This window comes from Chroicocephalus ridibundus, chromosome 18 (assembly GCF_963924245.1).
Source record: "Chroicocephalus ridibundus chromosome 18, bChrRid1.1, whole genome shotgun sequence".
In the NCBI taxonomy this organism is placed as follows: Eukaryota; Metazoa; Chordata; class Aves; order Charadriiformes; family Laridae; genus Chroicocephalus; species Chroicocephalus ridibundus.
This window is the reverse complement of record NC_086301.1, coordinates 1,708,412-1,731,487: the sequence shown is the minus strand read 5'-3', so window position 1 is coordinate 1,731,487 and position 23,076 is coordinate 1,708,412. Positions and strand designations below refer to the sequence as shown.

The window sequence follows — 23,076 nt, the reverse complement described above, 5'->3', positions numbered from 1 at the left end:
GGAAATTGGTTCCGTTTTACCTCAAACCAGGACAGGGCTCTTCCGAAGTACTGAGTGTCACAGAGAGGAGTATTTTTGAAGTTTGTTTCTCTGTCCCACTGTAGATCGTTTCCTTGAGATAACTAACACAAATGCAGTTTCATGTCCACTGTGAATCAGGGACAGCGGGATTTCCTATGAAAAGGTGCTCCTCTGTTCGATGGCTACAAAAGGGAGGGGGGAGGTGGCGCATGTTTTGACTTTAAAAGGTGTCCTTAACCCATCCTGAATTGGGTGCCTGAACTTGATCAATGCGGGATGAATCTAATTAAATTTAATTCTGTCCTAGGCATTGATCTCCCAGGACACAGAAGGAGAAACGGGAGCTCTGACACGTATCAATACTTGGGTGCCAGAATTGTTCACAGAAAAAGAAGAAAGTAAATGTATTGAACTATAGTACTTGTTATCCCAAGAGAATACCCTCCTTTCTGCTTCCTGTCCAGCGCTTTGCCCTTTATTCTTGACTGCTGTTTACACTGTGGTTTACAGTAAGACATTATTTCAGTAAAGCTGCTGTGATTGGCCTCCTATGTCTTTGGTACTGCTGCTTTAGAAAAGGCTGTCCCAAGAAAAGGGGCAGGGAAAATGCAGGGGAAACAATCCATCTTCTTGCTGGGTTCTTTCATTAGGTGTCTGTCACGGCAGAATTCCTTTTGAATTCATGTTCCAGAGTCATGCTGTCAGCTCCTTTATAGCTGTCATTTTTCTTTCACCAGAATTCCTGACTTCCCTCTCCCGACTCTTTCTTTTACACAGTTTGTGGAGTTTTCCCAGCCTGCTTTGCGCTTGAAAAGAGATCCTCCTTATTCCAGTCGGTGGCATACAGAGGGCAAAATGGTTCTGTATTCAGATACTGATTTCTGCTTTGTTATACTGCGTTTGCAATACCACATTTTTTATGCGAACTTGCCAGGAACAATGGAGAGTGGGCGGATGCAGTATAACGTCAGTCCTTGATTAATATGCACATGTGCAGTTGTATTGTACAGTTTGCTTCTGCAGGAAAGTTGAAAGTCAAGAGATGCTCTGGAAATTGTTTCTTTTTTGTGTTAAAATTTTCTTTCTCTTTTTCCTAAAATTTAAGCTAAAAACTGCTGAAATTCCAAACTTTATTCAATTTTTCTAGTCTGGGACTGCAGGGGGGTGTCTGTTTACTTTTTCTTGAGAACACCTCCACAAGTTCTGACAAAGTAGACTTTATTTTCACATGAAAGCTTCCATTTAGGTGAAAAAAACTTTTCTTCTCGCTATCTTACCATTTGAACAAACAAATTTCAACTGCTTTCAAGTCAGAGAACTAATTGATAAAAGTCACTGATTCTGTTTCAAGGGAAGTCTCTGAGGCTGCCTTTTTCTGCGTTCCTGGCTTTAGCAGCTGCTTCGCTGAATCACACCTCTGCGTAATGCCTGCTGGATGCACTCTGTTCCCTGGTGTTTGGCCTGTTTCCTGCTGTAGCATCTCAAACCATGAGGAGCTCAGGTAGTCTTTCCTCTTCGCTCTGAGACTGATAGAGGGGCTGGAGCACTTGGCCTAATTTACTGTGGCTGCGGAGCACGTGCCCATGTGTGAAGAGTGACGAGTTCTTTCCCTGGAGTCAGGGTTGCGCTCAATGACAAACAAACAGAACTGAAAAATTCTTTACTAGATCTTTGTATTTCTTCAGCTATTCGTGAGTCTTCAGACCTACCTTTCTTGGTAATTTTAACTTGTCTCTCCCCCTGTTGAGGCCGTGGCACCCAGCTGTCAATGTCAGCTTGGCTGAGTATGTCTCCCTGTCCCACAGGCTGGGCTGAAGGGTAAGTCTAAGCAGGGATGGACGGGGCTTAAAGGAGGTGGCTGGAGGTCTGCTGCAAACGGTTGCTTCTTTCTCTCGTCTCTTCTAGCCATTTTAGTTAGCTGGCTTGTCATCAGACATAAATATACGAATACTCATGCCCATGCTTTTGGGGCAACATTTTAAGTGTACTGAACTGTATGGAAATATTTAGAGACCTGGATACCATTGCAGTAAAGGTGGCTCTCCCCTCTGCACATTAACCAATTAAGCTCTCTGCTGTTTGCTGCAAACTGGCAGGAAAATGCTGCACCTAGCACAGCTTCCCAGAGCTCCAGGCAGGGAGCATGCACCATAGCCGTGCTTTCTGTAAGGGATTAGCAGATCCGGCAGCAGAGCTGAGTTGAGAACTTTTTCATTTCATTTGCTGTAATGAAATCTCTGCCTGGTTACTAAATGAATTCCAACTCTCATTTTCCACAGCTACATTATCTTCATCCTGCCCACAGAGACTCAGGTCCTGCAGGCTTTTCTTCATGTTTCTCTGGCTCGCTGGTGCACTTTATAGTCGCCTCACTGCTGGGGTACCGGCACATCAGAGACCCTACAGCAGTATAGCACCACGTCTGCTGGCTGCTCTGCAAGCTACTTTATAGGAACATGTGAACAGCACTGGGAGGGAGCAGCGGCTTCCATGCAGCGCTAGCAAATTATGTTCTTTCTTCTGTAGCCCTCCTGCAGAGCCTGATGGACGGGAGAAATAAACAATGGATCTGATGGCAGAATGAAATGCAGCTTCTGGGATGGAGAGAGAAGGGAAAGCTGAACAGGAGGAGTAGAACTAAAGATGCAGGTAAAAAAACCCAACAAGCCGAACTCTTTCTACTATGGCTTTATTCCCCAGATTTTCTAGGATAACAAATAAAAGCTAGTCTGCTAAGCATCCCAGTGACATAACTATTGCCTCATGAGTATTTATAATTGGGCACCATGGACGCTGGATTTGAAACAGCTTCATTAGAGAAGAAAAACGCCACCTTTGGGATGGAGGCTTATGCGAGCAAGAGCAGAGCTGTCTTGCAGTGAACAGAGAGAAGGGAGCTATTTTGGTTTGGTGCATGAGGGATGGGGAAAGGGATTGTCTGGCAGTTCCTGCAGCAAAGGGTATGGAAGGGACAGGAGATACACGCTGCCTGTGGAGTCAGGCAGCTCAGCACCTCGCTGGCACACGCAGCGCAGGAGAGCATTTCCCTTCCTGGGCAGTGTGGCAGGACACTGAAGAGCAGGCAGATGAACGTAGCTGTGGTTTGTACCTTCACAGTGAAATTTCTAATTTCGCGCCCAGCAGACACAGTAGTGGCCTGCCCTTCTTGGTATCCCTCGCCTTAGGCAACACTGCCACGTTGAAATTTGCCAGATCCCCTCTCTCTCTCTCCCTCTCTGTTTCTCGCCTTTCTCTCCTAAGATGGCTGGGTTATAACGTGTCTGGAATTAAAATATCCTGGCAGTGCAGCTGGGATTCAGTGATGCTCTGACTCCCTTTGGTGGCTGACAGCTTCCACTAACTGCCACCTCTAATCTTCCAGCTCTGAAAAAAACATGGCCCTAGAGCGTCTCCCAGGAGTGGTGACAAAGATCCATCTGGCTGTTGGAGCCATGTATGTGCACGTCCTTGTTCTGATGGGGACATGCTTTGTGTGAAGTGCTAGTGTGAGGGGAAGCTGGAGGACAAGACTGCTCTGAACCACGAGCCTGACACATCCCAGCAGGGCCACATGCTGTAAAGGAGGGCTAGGATTCTCTTGCAAGGGCGGCTGGCCCTCAGAGCCTGAAAAGGTTGAAAGATGTGTCTCTGGGCCATCGTATGTGCTGCTGGAGATCAGCCAGCCCGTGTTTCCCTTTCTGTGGCATCATCCACCCGGACAGACCGTGCATCCACAGCACGGCTGGGTGGGTAGCTTGGGTTTGGCGGCACACGCAGTGCACAAGCCTGGCTGGCAGGAGCATGGAGGCTGATTTGGGGACACAAGCAACAAAGAGGAAAAGGGTTTGCTCTCAGTTGGCCAGCGGCTTTTTGTGCTGGAGGATGGTGCCACCCTCTGGCTGTCTCACTGGTGACAGGCTGCATGTCCCACCCCGGGAAGGGCTGCGCTGGCTCCCAGGAGTGGCACGAAGCCTCCCTGGGCACCAGACCCCCCCAGACCCTGCAACCTACTTCCCAGGGACACACCACCTTGTCTGATAGTACAGAGGATACGGAAGTCCTCGCTGTCAAGTGTCCGCTTCTCAGACGCTGCTGAGACCTTCTGATCCCATTAACTTGGAGGGAAGAAGTGCCCCTTTTGAATGAGGGTTTAACCCTCAGCTGACTCCAGTCTCTCCCCTTCCCAGTCAAAGACTGAGAAAAGCCCAGTCTTTAACGGATATCTTAAAAGAAAAATAATCCAATTCTGGTTTAAAAATCAGGGCAATGCGGGCTAGAGGGCGTTGGCTGTGGATGAGTGTTTGCGTTTCTTTTTTCAGGTTCCCTCTCCCCGTTGGTACGTTCGCTACAATTCAGTTCAGCTAATCTTTATATTAACGAAAGGAGTCCCTTGCACTGACTTTTTGCCCATGCTATCCCATTCCTTTCCCCTGTGTATGAACAGAAAATGACTTCAAGCTTTAAACAAGCCAGACCAAAAGGATCTTAAACGCTCGTTGGAGAAATGACATGCCCGCGTCTCTGCTGATGTGCTCCCTGCTGTTAGCTGCCAGCGGGGCAGCTGGCCTCCTCGCTCAGCCAAATCAACCCCAGATGTGTGTGTTGATAAACCAACAAGCAGGAGGCAGCGGCAGATCTCGCTTCTGGTTTGCATACATTCAGGCTGCCAGGCAAAGGCTGACCTCTTTAGCAGAGGGAAAAGGAGCACGTTCACCTCAGTGACCGGTGAAGCATTTCTCCGAGTTATCAAGCCAGAAATTAAGCAAGGAAAGGCAGGATGAAGCTAGTGGCCGTGCTGTGCTATAGATATTTCTCTATGGGCCACCTGGCAGGCCTTTGGTCAAGGGACCTTCTGGGGCCTTCTGCAGCTCCTGTCAGGGCCTGGCGGCCATTATGCTGCAGCAGAAACATAAGCCGTGGTTGCCAGCAAAGGGATTTTACCTAGGAGTATACGGGGAGGAAGAAAAGAAACCGCCTGCTTAATGCTCTGACGTACATTGCAAACATAAAAGTGTACTTTTTCCGCATTGTAGCATAGCTCTAAAAGAGCATTCAAAAGAAATCAGCCAAGAGAGGAGGCAGGAACGCCCTTTCTGTAGCTCTGTTATCCGTACCCGGGCCGCGAAATGGCGGACGGCGACGCACCGCCCCTTCGTTTGCATAACCACGCCCCCGGGCGCCCCGCCCTCTGACTCTGCGTCACGAGCGTGGCAGCCCGGCGTCGTCCCCACGGCAACGGCGTGGCCGCTGCGCGTCTTCCGGTTCGGCGGGTCCCCGCGGCCGGTGGCTCCCGGCCATGCTGGCCGACCGGGAGCAGGAGGAGGCTTTCCAGCGGTTCCTCCGCCGTGTGGACGATATCGGTAAGTGTGCCACGGGGCCTGGGCGGAGCTGACCGCCCCCGGCCGGGCGTGGGGCGGCGCGGGGAGGCGGCGGCGGCCCTTTTCTTCAGGTAGAGCGCTAGGGACGGAATGGAAAAGGGGCGGGTAAAGGGAAGGCAGAAAAGGAATGGAAAAGAGGAAAACTGCCGCTCCCCCCGCGCCGAGTTTGTTTAGCATGGCGTCTCCATACTAAAGTGTGAGCTCAGGTGTGGTCAGGCTTTGCAGGTGCCACGAGCTGCTTTCTAAACCTATAGCAGAAGCTGTAGGTAGTTCTCCGAAGTCAGCTGAAGTTGTATTTGTAAATGTTTCCATTTATAAAGACTTTCCTGGTCACCAGTGCCTTCAAAAGCATATATCATCAGAGGCACAACTGAACTCCTGGTCCTTCTAGGTCCACTGAGTCAAGTGTGTATATCTCTTTTTTTTTTCCTCTTTTCAGCCGAGTTAGTGCAGGGCTTGAACTCTACGGACCCTGGTGTCAAGGAAAAAGCCACTGCTGAGGCAGAGAAAAGACTCCATGATCAAGAAAATAGCAAGGAGGAAGAAAGCAAGACTGTGGTGGACAGAACAGTCATCAATACACAAGCTTCTGTAAGAGTCTTTTTCCCTTTGAAGTTAAAGCTGTATGCCATTTAGGTCTTTTAAATAACATTAATTCACATTCCTTGCCCAGGAGAAAAAATCTTGCACAAAACTTACGAAGTATGGTCTGAATTTGACTTTATGTTTTTCACTAGTTATCTTATTGGGTTATTGCCTTTGTCTTAAGACTACTAATAACACAGAATTGGATTTATCCAAGTTGTACGTAAGCACTGAGTTGCTGTAACTTGTAGCTTTTACTTGTGCTTCAGGAGCTTGAGCAAAAGTAGTTGAGACACAGGAGTCTCTTTGTTAATTTCATTAGGCTTTGATTCCTGCAGTAGGGTGTGGATTTCGGTGACTTGTCATTAAAGATACAAACGGAAGGTTTCTGGTAATGTAAAAAATAATTAAGTTCGTACCATTCTTTGTTTAAGTGTTATTTTGATATTCCTAATATGCATCAATCTGGATATTTCAGAGGCTCTGTGGCTTTGAACAATTTAACCAAGTGTTCCTTTGCTGCTATGGGGTTTACTAAAATGTCTCTGTGTACATGCATGTGCTGTGTTTCTATTTTTTTTAGGACGTGGCAAATGCAGAAGCAGTAAACGCAGGTAGGACAGTGCTCCCTCTAGTATTTAGCATCTCTTCAACCTGTTTTAGCAGATACGGAGTAAGGCTTGCGGTTACTTCCTGCAAGACCTAATTGTACTCCTGCCAAAGTCAAAGCTAACTTTTTCTAGTGACTTTAATCAAAACGCAGTCAGACCTAGGAACACACTCAAGGATCTTACCAGTATGGCTGTATTTGTTCATAGGTAGGAAGCTTGTTGGTATAGTTTGTTATCATATTCTGGCCTCTCATCTAAAAAGTTACGTTTTCTGAATTTAAAAGGAAACGAGTTTATCTCTAGAGATGAGATACTTCAAGCCAAGTATGCAAATCCTGAGAGGTAACATGGTCTTTATGTGTAATAGCTTGTCATTCGTGTTCCAGTTTAATTGTTGAAATATCCCCTTAATATTTCCTTTGTAGAGAAAGAACTCAGAAATACCTTACAAATCACTTTTTTCTCACCTGTAGATTGATTTTAATGAAGCTTGCTTTTTTTCTTTTTTCTCCCCCTCTTTTTTTTTTAAACTAAAATACCACCAACTGTCCTGGCTCAAAGATGGCTTTCTGGCAATTTTGGAAAAGGATGCAAAAGAACGAGCTAAACGAAGGAAGAGAAACGAACACTTAGCAAATGGTAATTGCTAAAGGCTTTTCTACCTAATGCCTTCACAGACTACTTAGCAGGAACGAGCTGATTTAAGAGGTTATTGAGCTACTTATTGCCATTTTTATGCACACTGAGACAGTGCTTTTGTTATCTGAGACACAGCATTGATTAGCTGGGTATAACAGGGTTATATACTTAAGAGTTTGCATTCTGTTCTTTTCCATGCTGTCTTCCTTATGATAAGGGTTTGGGATGGAGGGAGCAAGTTTGAGTATTTGAGAGCTGGGCTGGGCAAAGAGAAAATCTCAGTTTTCTCTCAGAAAAAGGGATGGAGATCATGTGCACTGAATAGCTCAGAAGCCCCATGCAAATTGTGGTTATTGAAGACAGCTGCAGTGGAGCTGGATTGGAATTTTGATGATCATTCCAACAGGAGAATATGGTCTCTGTTTCTGCAGTCACCGTTTGGGAAAATAAAACCCAAATGTTATTTTGAATGCACGTATGTTCTTTTGCAGCTCTGAAAGAGAAGGGAAACGATGCCTTCAGGAAAGGAGACTATGTCATAGCCATTCAGAGATACACTGAGGGTCTGGAAATACTGAAAGATAAGCAGGAACTTTACACAAACAGAGCACAGGTCAGCATGTGGAAATGAGCTACCACTATATTGCTTTTAGTGTTACTTTGCCAGGATACAACCCAAAAAGGATTCTTCTGTTATCTCGGTGAATTTCATAAAAGGGAACATTTGCTGCATTACAGAGAAGCTTAAAAAAGGGAGCAAGCAGTTTTTCTTGGCCATCCTCTGCTACCAGGAATTAATGAGTTTTCTTTTGCTGACATATTATCAACAGTAAATTTTTACTGTGGCTAGAAGTTAACAGCGAGATGGTGCAGGCTGAAGGTTTTAATCTTCTTATAAACTTTATGAAAGAGTTGCACAAAGAAGATCATTAGTGGTGTAAATTCTTCCCTCGTGATCGATGTGTCTGAATCCCTCGGAGGCTTTAGTTCTGCTGTGGCTAGTCCCTCCTGAGAGAGTGTTCATGTCCCCTCTTTCTTGGATGTGGCACAGGTGAACCCCTGCTCCTCCAGAATAAGTGGAAAAAAATCATTCTAGTCCATAGTTTTATTTAAATGCTCTGATTTTAAGTTCTTTTTTTAGGAATCACTTTTATAACTGCAGAATAACACTTGCTTTGCATTCTCTACTTGCCTTGTATAATCCATATGTGTGCATTGATTTTGTTTTATTAAATTTATTCTAAATTACAAACTCCAAGGAGATGGAAGACAAATTAGGAAACAGCTGGTAATTGTACTGCAAAATCAATGTCTAAGCAAATCAACGGTCTAATCTTTTCTTTTTTTTTTGTTTTAGTAACTAATGTTTTTATAATAGTTAGTGGCCACTAAGTTCTTTGAAGTATTCTAATTCTCCTGCCTGGACTCTCTTGGTTTTATTTCAGGCCTACCTGAAGATGCAGGAGTATGAAAAAGCCATCAATGACTGTGAATGGGCATTAAAGGTAACTTCAGGATTCTGTCTTTTATGATCAGCTCAAGTGCTCCTGGAAGGTGATTTTCTGTGTAACTGATGATATGGAGACAACTTAATAATGGAAATGAAAGAATGTGGTCGTGTTGCACAGCTTTCTGCATCCCAAGTTGACTTGAATGTTATAAGGCAGTTAATACTTCAGTGCTGCCTGTGTGCAGAATCTTTTCTAGCTCTTAAGAGCTTTCAATTAAAAAGTTTGTTACAAGTGATAATAAAATATTAACTGCACACATTGGCATACAGTATCGTGCCCATCCTTCTACAACTGGAAAGGGGACTCGTTAAGCTTACAAAGATCAGATCTGGTGCGAAAGGCAAAGATTATATAAAATGCTAAAGAGCTGAATCCAGATTCATTTGTGTTACATCAGTGATGCCCACAATTAACAGATTATTAATAATATCGGCAGCATCATTTAAAGAAATCAATATTTTTGATACATAACTGAACTGGAAAAGATCACCTCATGTGTTAGTGTTGAGCTAGATGTTTCCTCAATATTTCTTTTTTGTGCACACCTAGTGAAAATCAGTGCTTATTTAATTCCTGGCAGAACTGATCAAAAGGCGTACGGAAATTCTGTTTTTATAGAAGTTCTGTGGTTATAGACTAGTTGATACAAGTCTTAACACTGCCTAACTGTGTAACAGTCTGTATTGCCCAAAGTGCGGTTTTCTGGGCAGGATATTAGCACCAGCTGCTTTTCACCTTTAACCACACCAAAGCCTATGTTCCTTGCATTGGGAAGGAAAGTTGGTACCTGGAGGTAAAAACTCATCATATAAACTTTAGGTGCCTCTAGTAGACAGTATGAATACTCTCTTCTGTGCTTACAGTTACTTTGGGCAGCTATAACTATTAATCAGAAGATGGAAAAAATATTTAAAGGTTAAAATTTCTAAACACATAATTAATAATTCCTTTTTTAACATAGTGCAATGAAAAATGTATTAAAGCCTATTTTCTAATGGGGAAAGCTCACCTGGCACTTAAGCACTTCAATGAGGTAAGCAGACTAAATCTTGTGGCTATGGGACCATGTTTTGTTGTGCTTTTGGCGGGATGTTGTGGGTGAGAGGGAGAAATTGAAATTTGTGTTCTTAACAATTGGACAAATGAAAGAATGTTGAGCCTTTAGACCCAAGAGAAACTTTTTGTGCTTTGCAAAGACTGATAATTCTAAAATCAAATCATCTTTCCACATCTTAGTAAAATAACTATAAAGCATGGACGATAAAAGTCTACGTGAAGTCCACCTTGAGTTTCATCTGTGAGGAAGATTCTTCCCTGTTGCAAGCTGGGTGATCGGCTTAATTCTGAGCATATGCTCAAGACAGACAAAATGCACAAATACAAGATAAAGATACAAGATGCGCAAGTCTGTTCCCTAGTGATAGTTACAGTTCCTGCAGTTTTAATGCTATGCCTCGTTTTCTGTTTTCTCCCTGGAACTTTGCTTATTTTGTTCCTGCAAGTATGTTCCTAGTTCTGTACTTGAAATTTTCCTTTAAATTTGAAACAGCAGTTAGATGTAGGAACTGAGAATAACATTCAACTTACAGTTTTAATTATGGAAATTTTGACTTGTGTGTCTCCATGAATTTTATTTTTCATACTTAAGGACTGTGTCCCAAGAACTTTTGAGCTTCAATCGGGTGACTTTTGACTAGGATATACTTTTTATAATCTTCCCATTTTTGTTTTAAATTGAGAGCCCAATTCTTTTCTCTTAAGTCCAGGCAGTGTTATGAGAAGATCTTACAAATTGATCCCCAAAAGGAAAGCCTATTTAAAGGTAAGAAATAGAAATTTTTACACTGTTGTCCCTGTTTTCTGATCAAGATGGAACTTAATGGAAACCATTGTTCGGCTCTTCAGAACTTTTGATGGAGTCTCTTCATGTAGCTTTTGTTTCTGATCGTTTCTTCTTCAAGCTCTGTTTCACTGCCTGATCTGTATCTATCAGGTGGTGCGCTCTCTGTCACGCAGTCTACTTCATTTTTTTTTTTTTATCTTGCAACTTGACCAGATCAAAACATTTAACTAATATGCTTTGTTTTCTTTCAATTTCCAAGATTGCATGAATGAGGTAAACTTGGAGGAAAAAAGAATGAAAGATGAAGAGAGAGCAATGAAGGAAGTCGAGTCTGGAAAGCTGGCTGCTCTGTCCATAAAAGAATTGCTGCAGAAACTTGATAGGCCTGACCAGAATATCCTCTACTATATAGGAGGGATCAGACTTTTGACAGGAGCCATTAAAGATTGTAAGTATTTACATACATCTTTTAGAACTAGACCAATGTTGTAGCTGAGCTGTTAAGACTTCTTATGGATTTGTGTCTCTTATGAAGTGTTTCATTTGTTTGAAATATTTGTAATTCTCTGTTAAAGCATATTGATTTGCAAAGCCAGTTTCATGTTTCAGTCTTCCTAAAAAGCCTTTAACTTGAACTCAATTGTGCTTTATAGCACCAGGCATGAATTAGAGCAGTCTTCAGCTTCAAAGCTGTTTCTACTTCAGTATCATTCTTGGAGTTTTTCCCCTCTTTTAACGATGTTCTTTCTCCAAAGCTGTTGATGCAGTGACCTTTTCTTTTAACACTCTGTCACAGGAGAGCAGGAGTCTGCTTTCACAATGATACATTAGCCAGGTGGACCATAGAGCTGATTTGTTTATCTCTGAATTTTTCAGGCACTGAGCAAACTTTATTTAGAACAAACAATGGATTCAGTATCCTCAAAGACAACGAGGTTCTAAGACGGTAAGAGCTCTCCAAAGGAAAACGGTAGGGTGTTACAGCATGAGGAAATGAAAATACTGTTTTCAAGAAAGACAATCGCCTCTTGAAATGATCAAAAGATAATGTAATAACATATTTTAATGTCTGAATGGACTGACTTATATCTGACTCCTGTACAAACAGTGCTGCCTTAGATGCAGTGAACAAAATTAATGAATTTCTGCTTCTGTCTCATATTTCTGTACGGTTACCCTATCTCTCATGGTGAGAGCAGGTTTGTAAAAAAACTTAATATAAAAGAACATCTGAAAGCACTTAGTTGTTTTAAGTATACCTGGCTAGACTCCTTGGTGCTATATTCGGCACCAAGTATCAGTAAATATTTGGCCATATAGTTTTTTAATGGAACCTGTGAAACTGTCTAACCTTGTAATCAAGGAAGAGCATCATCTCTGGGGACCTATATCTTGTGCTGCTGTATTTTCTTGGCTGCCATTATGTTGTGTTTCAGTAATCAAGAAACAAATCTGACTAATATTTCTCTGTTGTTGCTTTATAAACTTTGTCTTTTGAGGTATTTCTTATCTGAATGTATATTTGAGTCAGGTTCGGAAAGATAATGGAAACAAGAAAGATGTGCAAAACATGCAATTTGAAAATTTTGCACAACTAAGTTGGTACAGAACAGCATGATCTGGTTGAACAGAGCAGGAGAGCTATTCTTTAAGGTTGTCAGTGGGACTGCAGCACAGAAACTTCTTCAGGGTTCATCAGTATTTTGGGTGTTGGCTGTAAATAGACTTAACAGATGAAGCACTTCCAAATTTGCACGAGGTTATTACGTCCTGGCTATTCACAACTGTCTCAGTGCAGAACTGAATTTATCACCTGTATTGTGCTGTGTAATGCTTGTATAGGGCCTGTGTTTAGGTAGAGTAGAGCTAGTAGATCACAAATCTGGTCTCAGAGGAGGTCCTCTGGAAAACAAGTCTGATGGTGTGAAAAATGTTTAACCAATGAGCTGGGTTTAGGGCTTATGAGCTTAATTGCTCATATGGCAGATCCTTGTCTCTGTGGGGCTTTGCCAAAGAGCTAATTGTTTGATCTGTCCTTTGCTCTTTTTACAAACTAACATTTCTAATTTAGGGGCTTCTGTGCAGAGAGGAAAAATGCTGCTGAAGTGGATCTGTCTGTTTCTCTTCTCTTCCTTTGGCAAGCTGTCTGCACTGGGAATGGTAAAACTATGTAATCAACATCATTGTTAATGTACTGTTAGACACTTACTGTGTCTAAAATTGTTATTTGGTATGAACATCACTTTCCCAGAGCACTTTTGTTTGAAGAAATGCTTGGTGCCTAAGAGCATGTTGCTAGTGAGAGTAAAAATTCAAACACCAGTGTATGTGTTGAACTAATACAGCTGAGAGATTAGTGGGTGTTCTGCCTTACTATTGCTCTGCAGGAGTATTAGGCAAGATGAACACATTAGTGGATGAAATAAAGACCTTAAACCTGTTAAATCAGTACCTAACGAAAAAAAAAAAAATTATTAAAAGAGTATAATATAAAAAATAAGTATAAGAGTAATGCAGATGCCATTGTGGGTGACATTGCTCTTAAATCTTCTCTTTTTTTCAGAAGAAAATCAGCGTCTTCTACTGACTTACCCTGATGTGAATGCACAGCTGCCAAAACTGCTTTCTTCTGGAGTACTGGAGATCCAAAAGCAGACATTGGCACTAATCTCTCTTTACTCAGAGAATGAGAATGGGAGGAGACTGCTTGTCAGGCACCAGGACCTAACCAAGTAATAAACACTACTATACCTCAGACAGACTTCCTTAATGCCTGGGTTCACAGATGTACAAAACTCATTCCACTAGCACCAAGGTGACAGGCTTTCTGAAAAGAACTTAATGACACTGAGACTTCTGTCCTTGAGGGATAGGTAGGCCTAGTTAAGCAAAAGTGAAAGTTAGGTGTGTGGGGAAAGCTTCAGTAAACTTTTTATCTGAAGATGTCTGTGAAACTAAGTAGAAAGGGCTTATTCCTGAGGATGTTCATGTAATTTTAAGGCATAGTTACCTTTTTTTTTTTAAAACCATTAAGTGTGTGTTTGTCTAACACTCAGTCAGAAGCTTACACTATTGTCTCTTAATAGCTCATGGTTTCAAGCTGCAACTCTCTCCTCATTTGGCAATTGGTATTTATGATTCTTCAATGTTGCCATGACTTACTGAGTAGAGAAAGAAACAACGTTCTATCACCTTAATCCTATTGTCCTACTATTTCCTTCTACAGTTAAGCAGAGGAGAAATTTTAATTTACTGGTTTGCACTACATGGTTTGAAGTAGCAGATGAATAGAAAAGATTCTCCAACAGTTCTACACAGTTCACTATTATATACAACATTAATTAGATTCTTTTACTGTGCTGCAAATCTGGAGATGGGTGGCAGAAAATTTCGGCCCAGTAGAGGTGCATGTGGAAACCCCCCTGCTGTTCTGCAGAGCTTATGGGTTCACAATCTGAAGTCCTGTGAACTGTATGCAGTTCAAATTCCACAGCTGCAAACACATGCCATTCCAAAAGCTCAAAAGGTGCATGGCATGATGCTCGTTTTATTCAGGCAGGAGATTAATATTTCTTTGCTACTATAAAGCTTTTTAGTTAAACCCCTCCAAAGACTGTTGGCTTTGCTCAGCATATCCTTTTAAGCCATCAACAAGCAAGCATCAACGCTGACTTTCCCTGCAGGTCTTTACAATCTATTGAAGCTGTTCAGTACTGGGCTGCGCTGATGGTGTTCTTGGTCCTCACTGTTGCATTCTACTTGTCTGTCCCTAAGATGTTTGCCAGCAGCAAAGCAGCCAAATGTCTGTGAAGCTTACATACTGACGAAATGTTGTAATGCTGACAGAAATTGGTATGTGGATTAAAATCATCGTACTTCAGCAAAAAGGGACAATATTGCTTGAGAATCTAGTGCCAAAATATCGTTCTAATGGCAGTTAGGTTACTGAGCATGTTTGCAGGGCCTAGTATATCCAGCTTGGTCAAAACCCTACTGAACACAAAGGAGTTTAGGATCATAAATTGTGTTGGTGCGATTAAAATACAAGTCTGATCTTTAATAATTAAACCAAAGCTGACATAATATTTTTTGTTGGTTTTTCGTAATAACAGATGGCTGCAGATTTTGATGATGCTTGTCAACAGTACTGATGCCAGGGCTAGCAGTGCCATGAACATACTATCCAATTTAACTGAGGAGGAAAGGTAATTTGCATTTCTCCATTCATTTTTATAAATTTGTGCGTTGAAATGTACTAAATGAGCAAGTGATAAGAGGCTCTTGGTCTTCTTTGCGTGAGGGTACATTGCTGACTGATGTTTACCTTGTCTTTATGTTGCTGTTGTGTTGCCTTTATCTGTGATTTTTGTCTAAAGCTTTAAGTGTCCAAATATGGCTTTCTTATCCCCCAACAGGTTCAAAACCCAATGTCGTCTCATGCTTTCCACGAGTGTTTTACCTTTGTTCGCCCAGTTGCTGGTATGAAAGATCTCAGTTTCTATATTTCTGGTTTACTTTTGTGTAATATGTCTTATGACCACTCCTTCCAGTTCTACAGCCAGTTGCTCCTAGATAGAACCCCTCTGTGTAGAGCTAGAGTAGTTACTGTGTCTCTAGTTCTGTAGGCATAAGAAATCCAATTTTGTCATACGCTTTCCTCAGGAAAATGTTCTCAATTTCCAGTACTTAGTGCTTCATTTCTGCACATTACTAGTTTTGTATTCAGTGAAAACTCTGAGCTTGGTTGCAGATTCCCATTGGTAATCTGTCAGGCTGGGATTTCACACTCAGCTTTGTGTTACACTCTTCTTAATGTGACTTTAATCCACTGTCACCAACTGGTTATATCTTGGATAGCGGCTTTTTCTGTTTCTTTCTAATCTGAGAGATCAGAGTGAAGAGAGGACATTAGGTCACAAGGTAAAGATGTTTAGTGGTTCAGATCCCTTTCCTAGTTATCATTTATTTAAACTACAAGCTTACAATACTGTTGGTACAGAAAGCTGTCCTCGGGAAGAGGGAAGATGATAGGGAAGATTGGTTCTGTTGCAGAACAGCAGATATAGCTGGAAAGTAAAATACTTGCGCTTCTCTGAATGAGCACTAAGACAATGTAATAATTACAGCATTTTTACATTTCTTGGGCCTGTCGTCTTTGAACATACCTTACTGGAATTAAGCTGCAGCAGAGGCTGTTCTGTTCTGTGACCTAAGTAAGTGACAGTAGGAAATACTCATGTTAGGGACCACAGAATCCAGTCACTTTTTCCCAAGACTTTTAAAACATCATCAGATTCATTGTGAAAATGAAGGTGATTTTCAAACTTTGGACAGTTGGGATTTAACATAGGTAAGAGATTCTGGAATCCCATTTTCCATTGTCAGAGGGACAGGAACATCTATTTGTTGTTTCCTTGTCATTTGTTCTTAATTTGTTATTCCACTCTTCTGTTTTTAGACCTCTGTCAAGCTGGTGAACCAGGCAGCCCTTGCCCGTTGCATCGGCATCATGGGGAATCTGTGTGCAGATGTAGTCATTCGAATGCAGATGGCCAAGTGCAAAGAGTGCTGGCAGGCGTGCTTAAAGCTTGTGGTAAAGAAACTTGACAACTCCCTAGAATAGTGTTTTCAGCCCTGTCTCCTGTGGAAATGGCACTTGTGTGATCATATCTGTCTGAACCCTTGACTGAAATCTTTCAAATCTGGATAGAGGTCTCAAAGCGGTCAATTGTCCACATAAGTTGTGGATTGACAGGTGGGTGGGGGAGAGCGAGTGGTCCCTTATTGTAAGTGGCCCTTTTCAACGTAAGGATGCAGTATGAACTCAGTCTGCAGAAACTAAAGAATTCAGAGAGCGGGAAAGGATCTTGTTAACTGCCTAAATGTCAGAAGTTTGGAGTGTGCAGCTTTAGATACCAAAGTGAAACAAACACAGGAACGAATACTTATCGAAAAAGTGTCATTAGCTCTCGTGCTCACAGCGCATATTCTGAACCTCTAAACTGATTGCAGTCTTCTCCTTTGTACACAGGATGAATGCTTTGATGTCGGCACACCCAAATACCAGGAGTGTTTGTTTGCAGTGCTAGGCCTAATGATGAACTTATTGCTTGAATCAAATGGGATCATCCAGGTATACAAGATCTGTGAACGTTCTTTGGTAGGGTTCTTCTGATAATCAGTTCCTCAGGGATTCAGAATTGCTTGAGCAGTTAGAGCATCTTCCTTCCTTGTCACTGTAAATGGGCCTGATGCAAGTCATCGAAGTCATACTAGAACATCCAAATTGAACAGGTGAGGGAATGACCATGGAATATTGTGAACTTTCCAGCCTGTACAGGGAAAAAGAGCTTGACTGCATTATATGGATTTGGAGCCCTCTTTCACATCAAGTGTGCTGAAGCGCTTAAAGGCTGCCAACCTTGGATTTTGCTGGTGTTCAGTTAATTCTTAATTTTTATTGGGGTTTAAGGTTATCATTAAGGTAGTTGACAATTTAAGTAAGCTACAAACTAAAAAAACTTTCTCATCCACATACCACCTTCCATTTACCCCCCGACTTGTGAGAAAAAATACAGTGTAAAGTACTTATAGTACCTTTCCATAGTGGTATAAATGTTTTGTTGGGCATCAGTCTCCAGTTATGGGATATTTTTAGATGCTTGGTACATTCCAAAATGTACCAAGATTTTAATTCTTAAAGCTAAGAATTCCGTCAAGAAAGAAGAATTTCCTAAGTTACATCTGAGTGTTGAAGTGTTAGTAACTTACTGCCATGTGTGCCCTGATATCCATTGGATTCTTTCTTGTACTTTGTCTATTAACACATTTCTGCTCTAACTTCCCAGCAATCAGCTGAACCTGAGTTTTTTCACGTTGTTGTTTCAGCACTTTGCTGTGGACATAAGTGGCAAGTGCATGTCTCTCCTCAGGGAAAAGGATGGAAGGATTGTGACAGTAAGTGGGGTATCTGTGGACTAATGAAAGATTGTATTGGCTGACCTGACCTGAACACTTCAGTACAAACTGCTGCCCTATGCAAGTCTGTACACTAGGCTTTGAAGCTTAAAACTTTCATAATTATTAGTGGTAAAGAAACAATATACCACTTATATTATTCAGTTTCTTTTATTGTTTGATGCAAGACTTTCTCAATGTTCTCTTGAAACCTACTTAATAAAAGCTCTTACAAATCATTCTTACAATGGTTTTCAATATAAAACTCTTCAATCAATCTACGACCAAGAACGATTTGGGTGTTCAGCTGCTGTTTCTTATTACAGTTCTTATATGTGAATCACACATAGGAGATTGTACTCCTGTTAATGGTGTGTAACTCCAACAGATGGCAGTTACTCAAGGCAAGTGGATAGGAGCAGATGTGGACTCGGAGTCCGTTCACCGCTCTGAACTCAGAGGAATCGTTCTGATCTGTTTTACTTAATACCAGCCGTGCTGGGCTGGCTTCTACTAGGAATTTATTTCAGTAAATAAGCATACCAGGGAGTTGTCCTCATCTCAATTTGGTCTTCTCTCTCTCTACACTGAGTCTTTAGAAGCTGTGCTGAGTTCACTTTCAAGTAAGCAATAAAAAAGCCATGTCCTAAAGATGTTCTTCATTATATTTCTGTAATTTTATTCCTTTTACCACTTTAATTACTTTGGTTTTATTCTGCCATCTGCAAAAACAAAATAATTTGAAAACTCCTTTAAAGTTGTTGGGACAAATAAACTTTTTTTTTCCTTCTCTCACACTGTTTTCTACTTAGAGAGCCATTGGAGTGCTAAGTCGCATCCTGCCAGCATCCTTGTCAGCAGTAGAAGAAGCAGTGAAAGGAGGGGTGGTGAAGAAAATGATCAAATTCTTGAAAGTAAATTAACTTAACAGAATTCACTTTATTTCTGCTTGTATGGTCCCTTAAGAAAACCATAGTTGCCCCTGTGTTTGGCCTCCTTTCCCTAGGAGAAAGACCTGTGCAGTCACTCTGGCTGCATGTGTCTGTATCTGTGTTGTCCATTGAAACAGCCCTCTCAAGTTTAATTTTAAGCTAGGTAGCCAGTTTGGAGACCAGACTGCTTCCTTAGTCTGGTTCGTAGCCCAGGTTTTCAGTTGTTTCCATATGAGCCAGATGCCTGTGCACAGCTTTACTCGCAGAGACCTGCAAATTCAAGATTCCACTACTGCAGGCCCAGTTGGAGTGTTAAAGCTTAAAATTGGTGTGATCTAATTCGGACAGCTGAGAAGCAATGGAGCCCTTCCCACTGATTATCAGTGAGTGCTAAATCAAGCTTGGGAGCAATTTTTCCCTAAATATATGCATATGTTAATCTGTAGACGCTGTTTTGCTGTATATCTGTGTATCTAGCAGAATGTATATCCACCCAGCCCGATGCATATTCTACAGATTTGCTATGACGCAGATAAAATTATTCTAGAAAAAGGTTGCAACACTTAGCTTGGCTCTTGTAAGTAGCAAGCATCAGAAGAGTTAATAGTTTGAAAGGAACTGGGCTCCAGAGATTCAGGGAATTTTGTGTGTTCATTGTTGGCAAGAAAGAGATGGTTCTTCTGTCACTTTCAGACCGTGTTCACCTTGCAATATATACTTTACAAAGGTCTTAGTTTGGTATTCGAGCTTAGGTGTAAGCAATACCTAACTATCTCCTTGGTACCCTAAGCTATTCTGTAACCTTGAGTAAGTTGGGGTATGAACTGCATGTTTGTTAATGTATGCTTTATTCTAATCAAATCTAGGCTGGAGGACAGATCGCATCCAATTATGGTATAAAGACCCTTTCCATCTGCACCAGAAGTAACAGACAAGCTCAAGAAGATCTCGTGAAGTCAGATAAAAGTAAGTGACAACTTCAGTACTTAGAGGCTGAATGCAGAAATGTAATCTCAGTATCATCCAATTACTTTCTTCCCCTCTAGAATGGAACTGAACACTGGATTTTACTCTTGCAAGATTTTAGCCGTGTTTTCTGAATAATGTGCCCTTTTACCTGTTGAAATAGTGCTTAATGAGCCTTAGCTCTGTGTGTGGATGGAAATAGGCACATCAGATAATGAGCCTGAGTTAGAGAAACTGCACTTCACTCTAGAAAAATGGCTTGATGTGCTTTTTCAGGGCCAGAAATAAGCACTTTTTTCAAAATACACATATAAACTCTAACTGAATTGGGTTGAATTTCCCAAAGTTAGTGGCCAAAATAACAAACTGCATTTAGACATCTGATTTCCAGAGGCTGAGGCTGTTTATAATTTCCTTCAATTTACATGTGGATATTTGGCCTGGTATTAAAAGGAAATAGGAGTGGAGACAGAGTGACGATACTAGGTGTCTTAGGTTATTTTTGAGTATATTGGCTCTAGTCGTGTGGTATAACGCTACTTAGATTGCTTTAAAATCCAGGTTCAATTACTGTTAATGTAACTACAACAGAGAATACTTAGTTTTATCTAAATGGTTGAACCTGTCAAGAAACTGTCAGCTCATGTAGTTCAACTTGAACCCTAAGGATTTTCACTCATTAAAAGCCTCTCAGAGCATCATCTTCCTTTTGTATACCCCATATTAGTTTTGCTGTCATCTGTAGATGAAACTTTCATTTCCTCAAATTAGCAGTAACACTCTCATTCTTTCCCCCAAAGCTCTGGGTATTAATCTTGTAAAAGTCACTATTTCTTACTTATGTCATCCCTGCCAGCAGATGCCAATAAGAGCTATACAACTCTGTGTCAAGAGTATAGACAAAATACTCTGCTGCTGTACATTAGTATAAATTACAGGAGTAGATGAGCTGAGCTGCTGCATTTCTGTCTTAACACATTTAGCTTGGCACTGTAAATGCTCTGCTCTGTGCTTGCCCTGCTATTATGGTGGGGTGAGAGGCCAGCACAAGATCCTGCTAGCAGCAAAGGTGGCATGTTCAGTTTCAGAGAACTATTAAACAAATGCAGAAATACAGGCTCCATGCTGGAGAACCTCTTAGTGTGTGAGAGGGGCATCTAGGCAGGTGAAGCTGAGACAGCATCCTGGGTCCTGAACCTTCCTATGAAACTCCCTTGCTCCTACAGGTTTTCTGGGAAAATGCCCCACATGGAACTGTGCTCACTCTCCAGGAGTTTAGGTAAAAACAGGAGAAAATATCATTGCTATTTGAACAAATCTGTGTGCGTTCTGTACAATTAATCTCACTTTTTCCCAGAGTTCAGTGTGCTGATGAAGCTCTTGGAGTCAGAGAACGAAATTATTGTGGGAAATGCTGCTTTCTGCCTTGGCCAATGCCTTGTAGTTCCTGGAGCAGCAACATCCTTACTGAATTCCAATGTTGTGATGATTTTGTTGAAACATGCTGGTGGTGATGCTACAAGAACTTCAGTGCAGGAGAATGCAGCGATTGCCCTGGGGAAGCTTTGTGTCGCTGAACCAAGGTATTGTGAAAAAGACTATTGTTCTCCAGCACCATCTGGTTGTTATTTGGTGATGATTCTTGAAAAACTGCCTACTGTAAGTTGATTCTATTTGTAGAGCAAGCAGGTACAGGGCAGATGATTAGTTTATATAAACACCCCATGAAATCTAACACCCTTCCTCCAACTAGAATTACCACTTGTGGTACTCTCCCCACAGTTCTGCTTTAGGGTTCCTGTGTTGTTAGTTGTCTGAACATATTTCAAAGAGCTCACTTGGTATTGCTTTCTGATGTTACCTCTGCTGGTAGGAGGAGGGAGGAGGAGTAATGTTATAAGCTTGTAGAGGTCAGAGCAATAATGAGAGCAAAACAAAAGTATAAATGTCAACAAAGAATGTCTGCTGCTGCCTGCCAACAGTATGCCAAGCTCTCTATCTAGCTGCAAACTGTCAACTAGATCTTGAACTGCATTCCAGACAGAGGAACTGAGTTCAATTGGTTATTTTATACATCCTGAACCACTACAGAAAGCACGGCCATAGTGCTTACGTTCCAAAAGTTTAAGTACCTTGCTTCTGCTGGAGGTTCCAAATGAGCAATAGAAAAAATATCTGTTCTGAGATTTGAAAAACGCTCCAGAGATATAAAAGGGAAACACCTTATTTTCTTCACTTTGTTAATTTGAAATGTCACCTATTTGAAGTTATTTAGAACTTTCATTTTCCTTTTTGTGGAGAATAGCAATCTAGAAACTCTGCTTCTCACGCTACTTTGGGAAGAATTTATCAAATGTAGCATTAGATATTCTTGATGGTTTGGGCATGCAGTATATCAAAGCAGTGGAAGCTTAAAACTTTCCTTGTTAGTCATCTTCTATTCTCTCAGAGCAACCTTTCTGTCGTCTTTTCAGGCATATTGTTCAACTGCGGAAACTCAATGGACTGGCCATCCTGAACTCCTCTATGAAATACGTGCATAGCACCTGAAGTCTTCAAGAACTTTGAAATGTGCTGTTAATACCACTTGCTGTTGAGTATTTTCTGCTTTCCTTTAATAAAACTAACTCAAAGAATATAAACTTGTCAGTCCCTTTTCAAAGTGTTTGCTGGTCCTCTATAGAAGCCAGTGAAACAATATCAATATAAGTGCCAGGAGAAAAAAGTTAATTTATTATCTAGGCTAAAAACTAAAATAACAGCTTGTATTAAGCTTGTGTTTGTTTTAATAAATGATGTTGAACTTTCTCTTGGTCAGTTCCTTGACGGTTAATCACTGACCAATGGCTCATCTTGTCTACTTCCAGTTTGGGTCCGGTACCCAGTGCATTAGAAGAAAATAGAAATAAATTGAGTTGTGACTTTGAAGAATCCTTCCCCCTCCTACCCCCCATATCCTGTCCTCTAGTAGCTAGATTATGATTCAGTATCTCATGTGATATCACCACACTTTGCTTAAACCTTATCCTCATGCTCAGGTGCTTAAATACGTTGGTCTTAATTGCACTAAGCGCTGAGTCTTAATGATAACTTATGACAATGAGGTTTGTGTATGAACTATGGGCTGTTTATTTTAGTCCCATTAGCTTTACAAAGATAGCAAGTGTAATGGGATCCCTTTGTCATTTACTTTTGTGTGGAGTAAGAACAGTAGTTGACCTTCCTGATCTTAAGTACTTTCTCATGGCGCCTTCTGTTCATCGTACATCTCTGCTACAGTTATTTATTTTTTTAAACGTTAGCACAAATGGCACATCATTCTAGTGTCCGTGTTTTCTGGAGAGGTCAAAAATTAATTACTGCTAACGGCAAGTGTAATTTGAAAAGAAAGGTAGTAATGCATTGCTCTTACCTCTTGTGTATTCTTCCAAAAAGGCAGTTTAAAACACGTGAATGAGAAGTTGTTCCAAAGAGCCTGCTTTCTGTGCTAAAGCCTAGCAGCTTTATTGCTGAAGTTCATCATCATCTGTAAAACAAAGCCTTAGAATCAAGGCAAAGCACTAGGAATGCAAGTAAATCATCTGTGAATTAAAAAAACCCACAGCTTTAGTTGGTGATTAAGATGATTCTGGA

At 41.4% G+C, this 23,076-nt stretch overlaps 1 protein-coding gene across 6 annotated transcripts; it reads left to right on the top strand.

Moving 5' to 3' along the window:
• Positions 1-5,249: 5,249 nt before the first annotated feature.
• On the top strand, positions 5,250-22,179 carry TTC12 (tetratricopeptide repeat domain 12). 6 transcript variants are annotated; one of them, XM_063355324.1, is made up of 21 exons: positions 5,250-5,381; positions 5,839-5,990; positions 6,568-6,598; positions 7,157-7,234; positions 7,726-7,847; positions 8,680-8,739; positions 9,707-9,778; positions 10,507-10,567; positions 10,848-11,036; positions 11,465-11,534; positions 12,660-12,748; positions 13,152-13,320; positions 14,701-14,793; positions 15,004-15,067; positions 16,047-16,181; positions 16,620-16,721; positions 17,477-17,545; positions 18,358-18,459; positions 19,344-19,443; positions 20,801-21,026; positions 21,918-22,179. In XM_063355324.1, exons 1-21 carry the CDS (start codon positions 5,318-5,320, stop codon positions 21,991-21,993), a joined length of 2,124 nt encoding a protein of 707 aa, XP_063211394.1. In that variant the 5' UTR covers positions 5,250-5,317; the 3' UTR covers positions 21,994-22,179. The 6 variants fall into 6 exon arrangements, with proteins under 6 accessions (XP_063211394.1, XP_063211395.1, XP_063211397.1 ...); XM_063355325.1 differs by having other exon boundaries at positions 5,295-5,381; positions 13,155-13,320; XM_063355327.1 differs by lacking the exon at positions 9,707-9,778 and having other exon boundaries at positions 5,295-5,381.
• Positions 22,180-23,076: the final 897 nt, after the last annotated feature.

Excerpts from the sequence above, each read along its gene's own strand:
- TTC12 (XM_063355324.1), top strand. The coding sequence starts at position 5,318 with ATGCTGGCCGACCGGGAGCAGGAGGAGGCTTTCCAGCGGTTCCTCCGC. Across the intron at positions 11,037-11,464 it reads GACAGGAGCCATTAAAGATT|GCACTGAGCAAACTTTATTT; the intron begins GTAAGTATTTAC and ends TGAATTTTTCAG. Across the intron at positions 14,794-15,003 it reads AATTTAACTGAGGAGGAAAG|GTTCAAAACCCAATGTCGTC; the intron begins GTAATTTGCATT and ends ATCCCCCAACAG.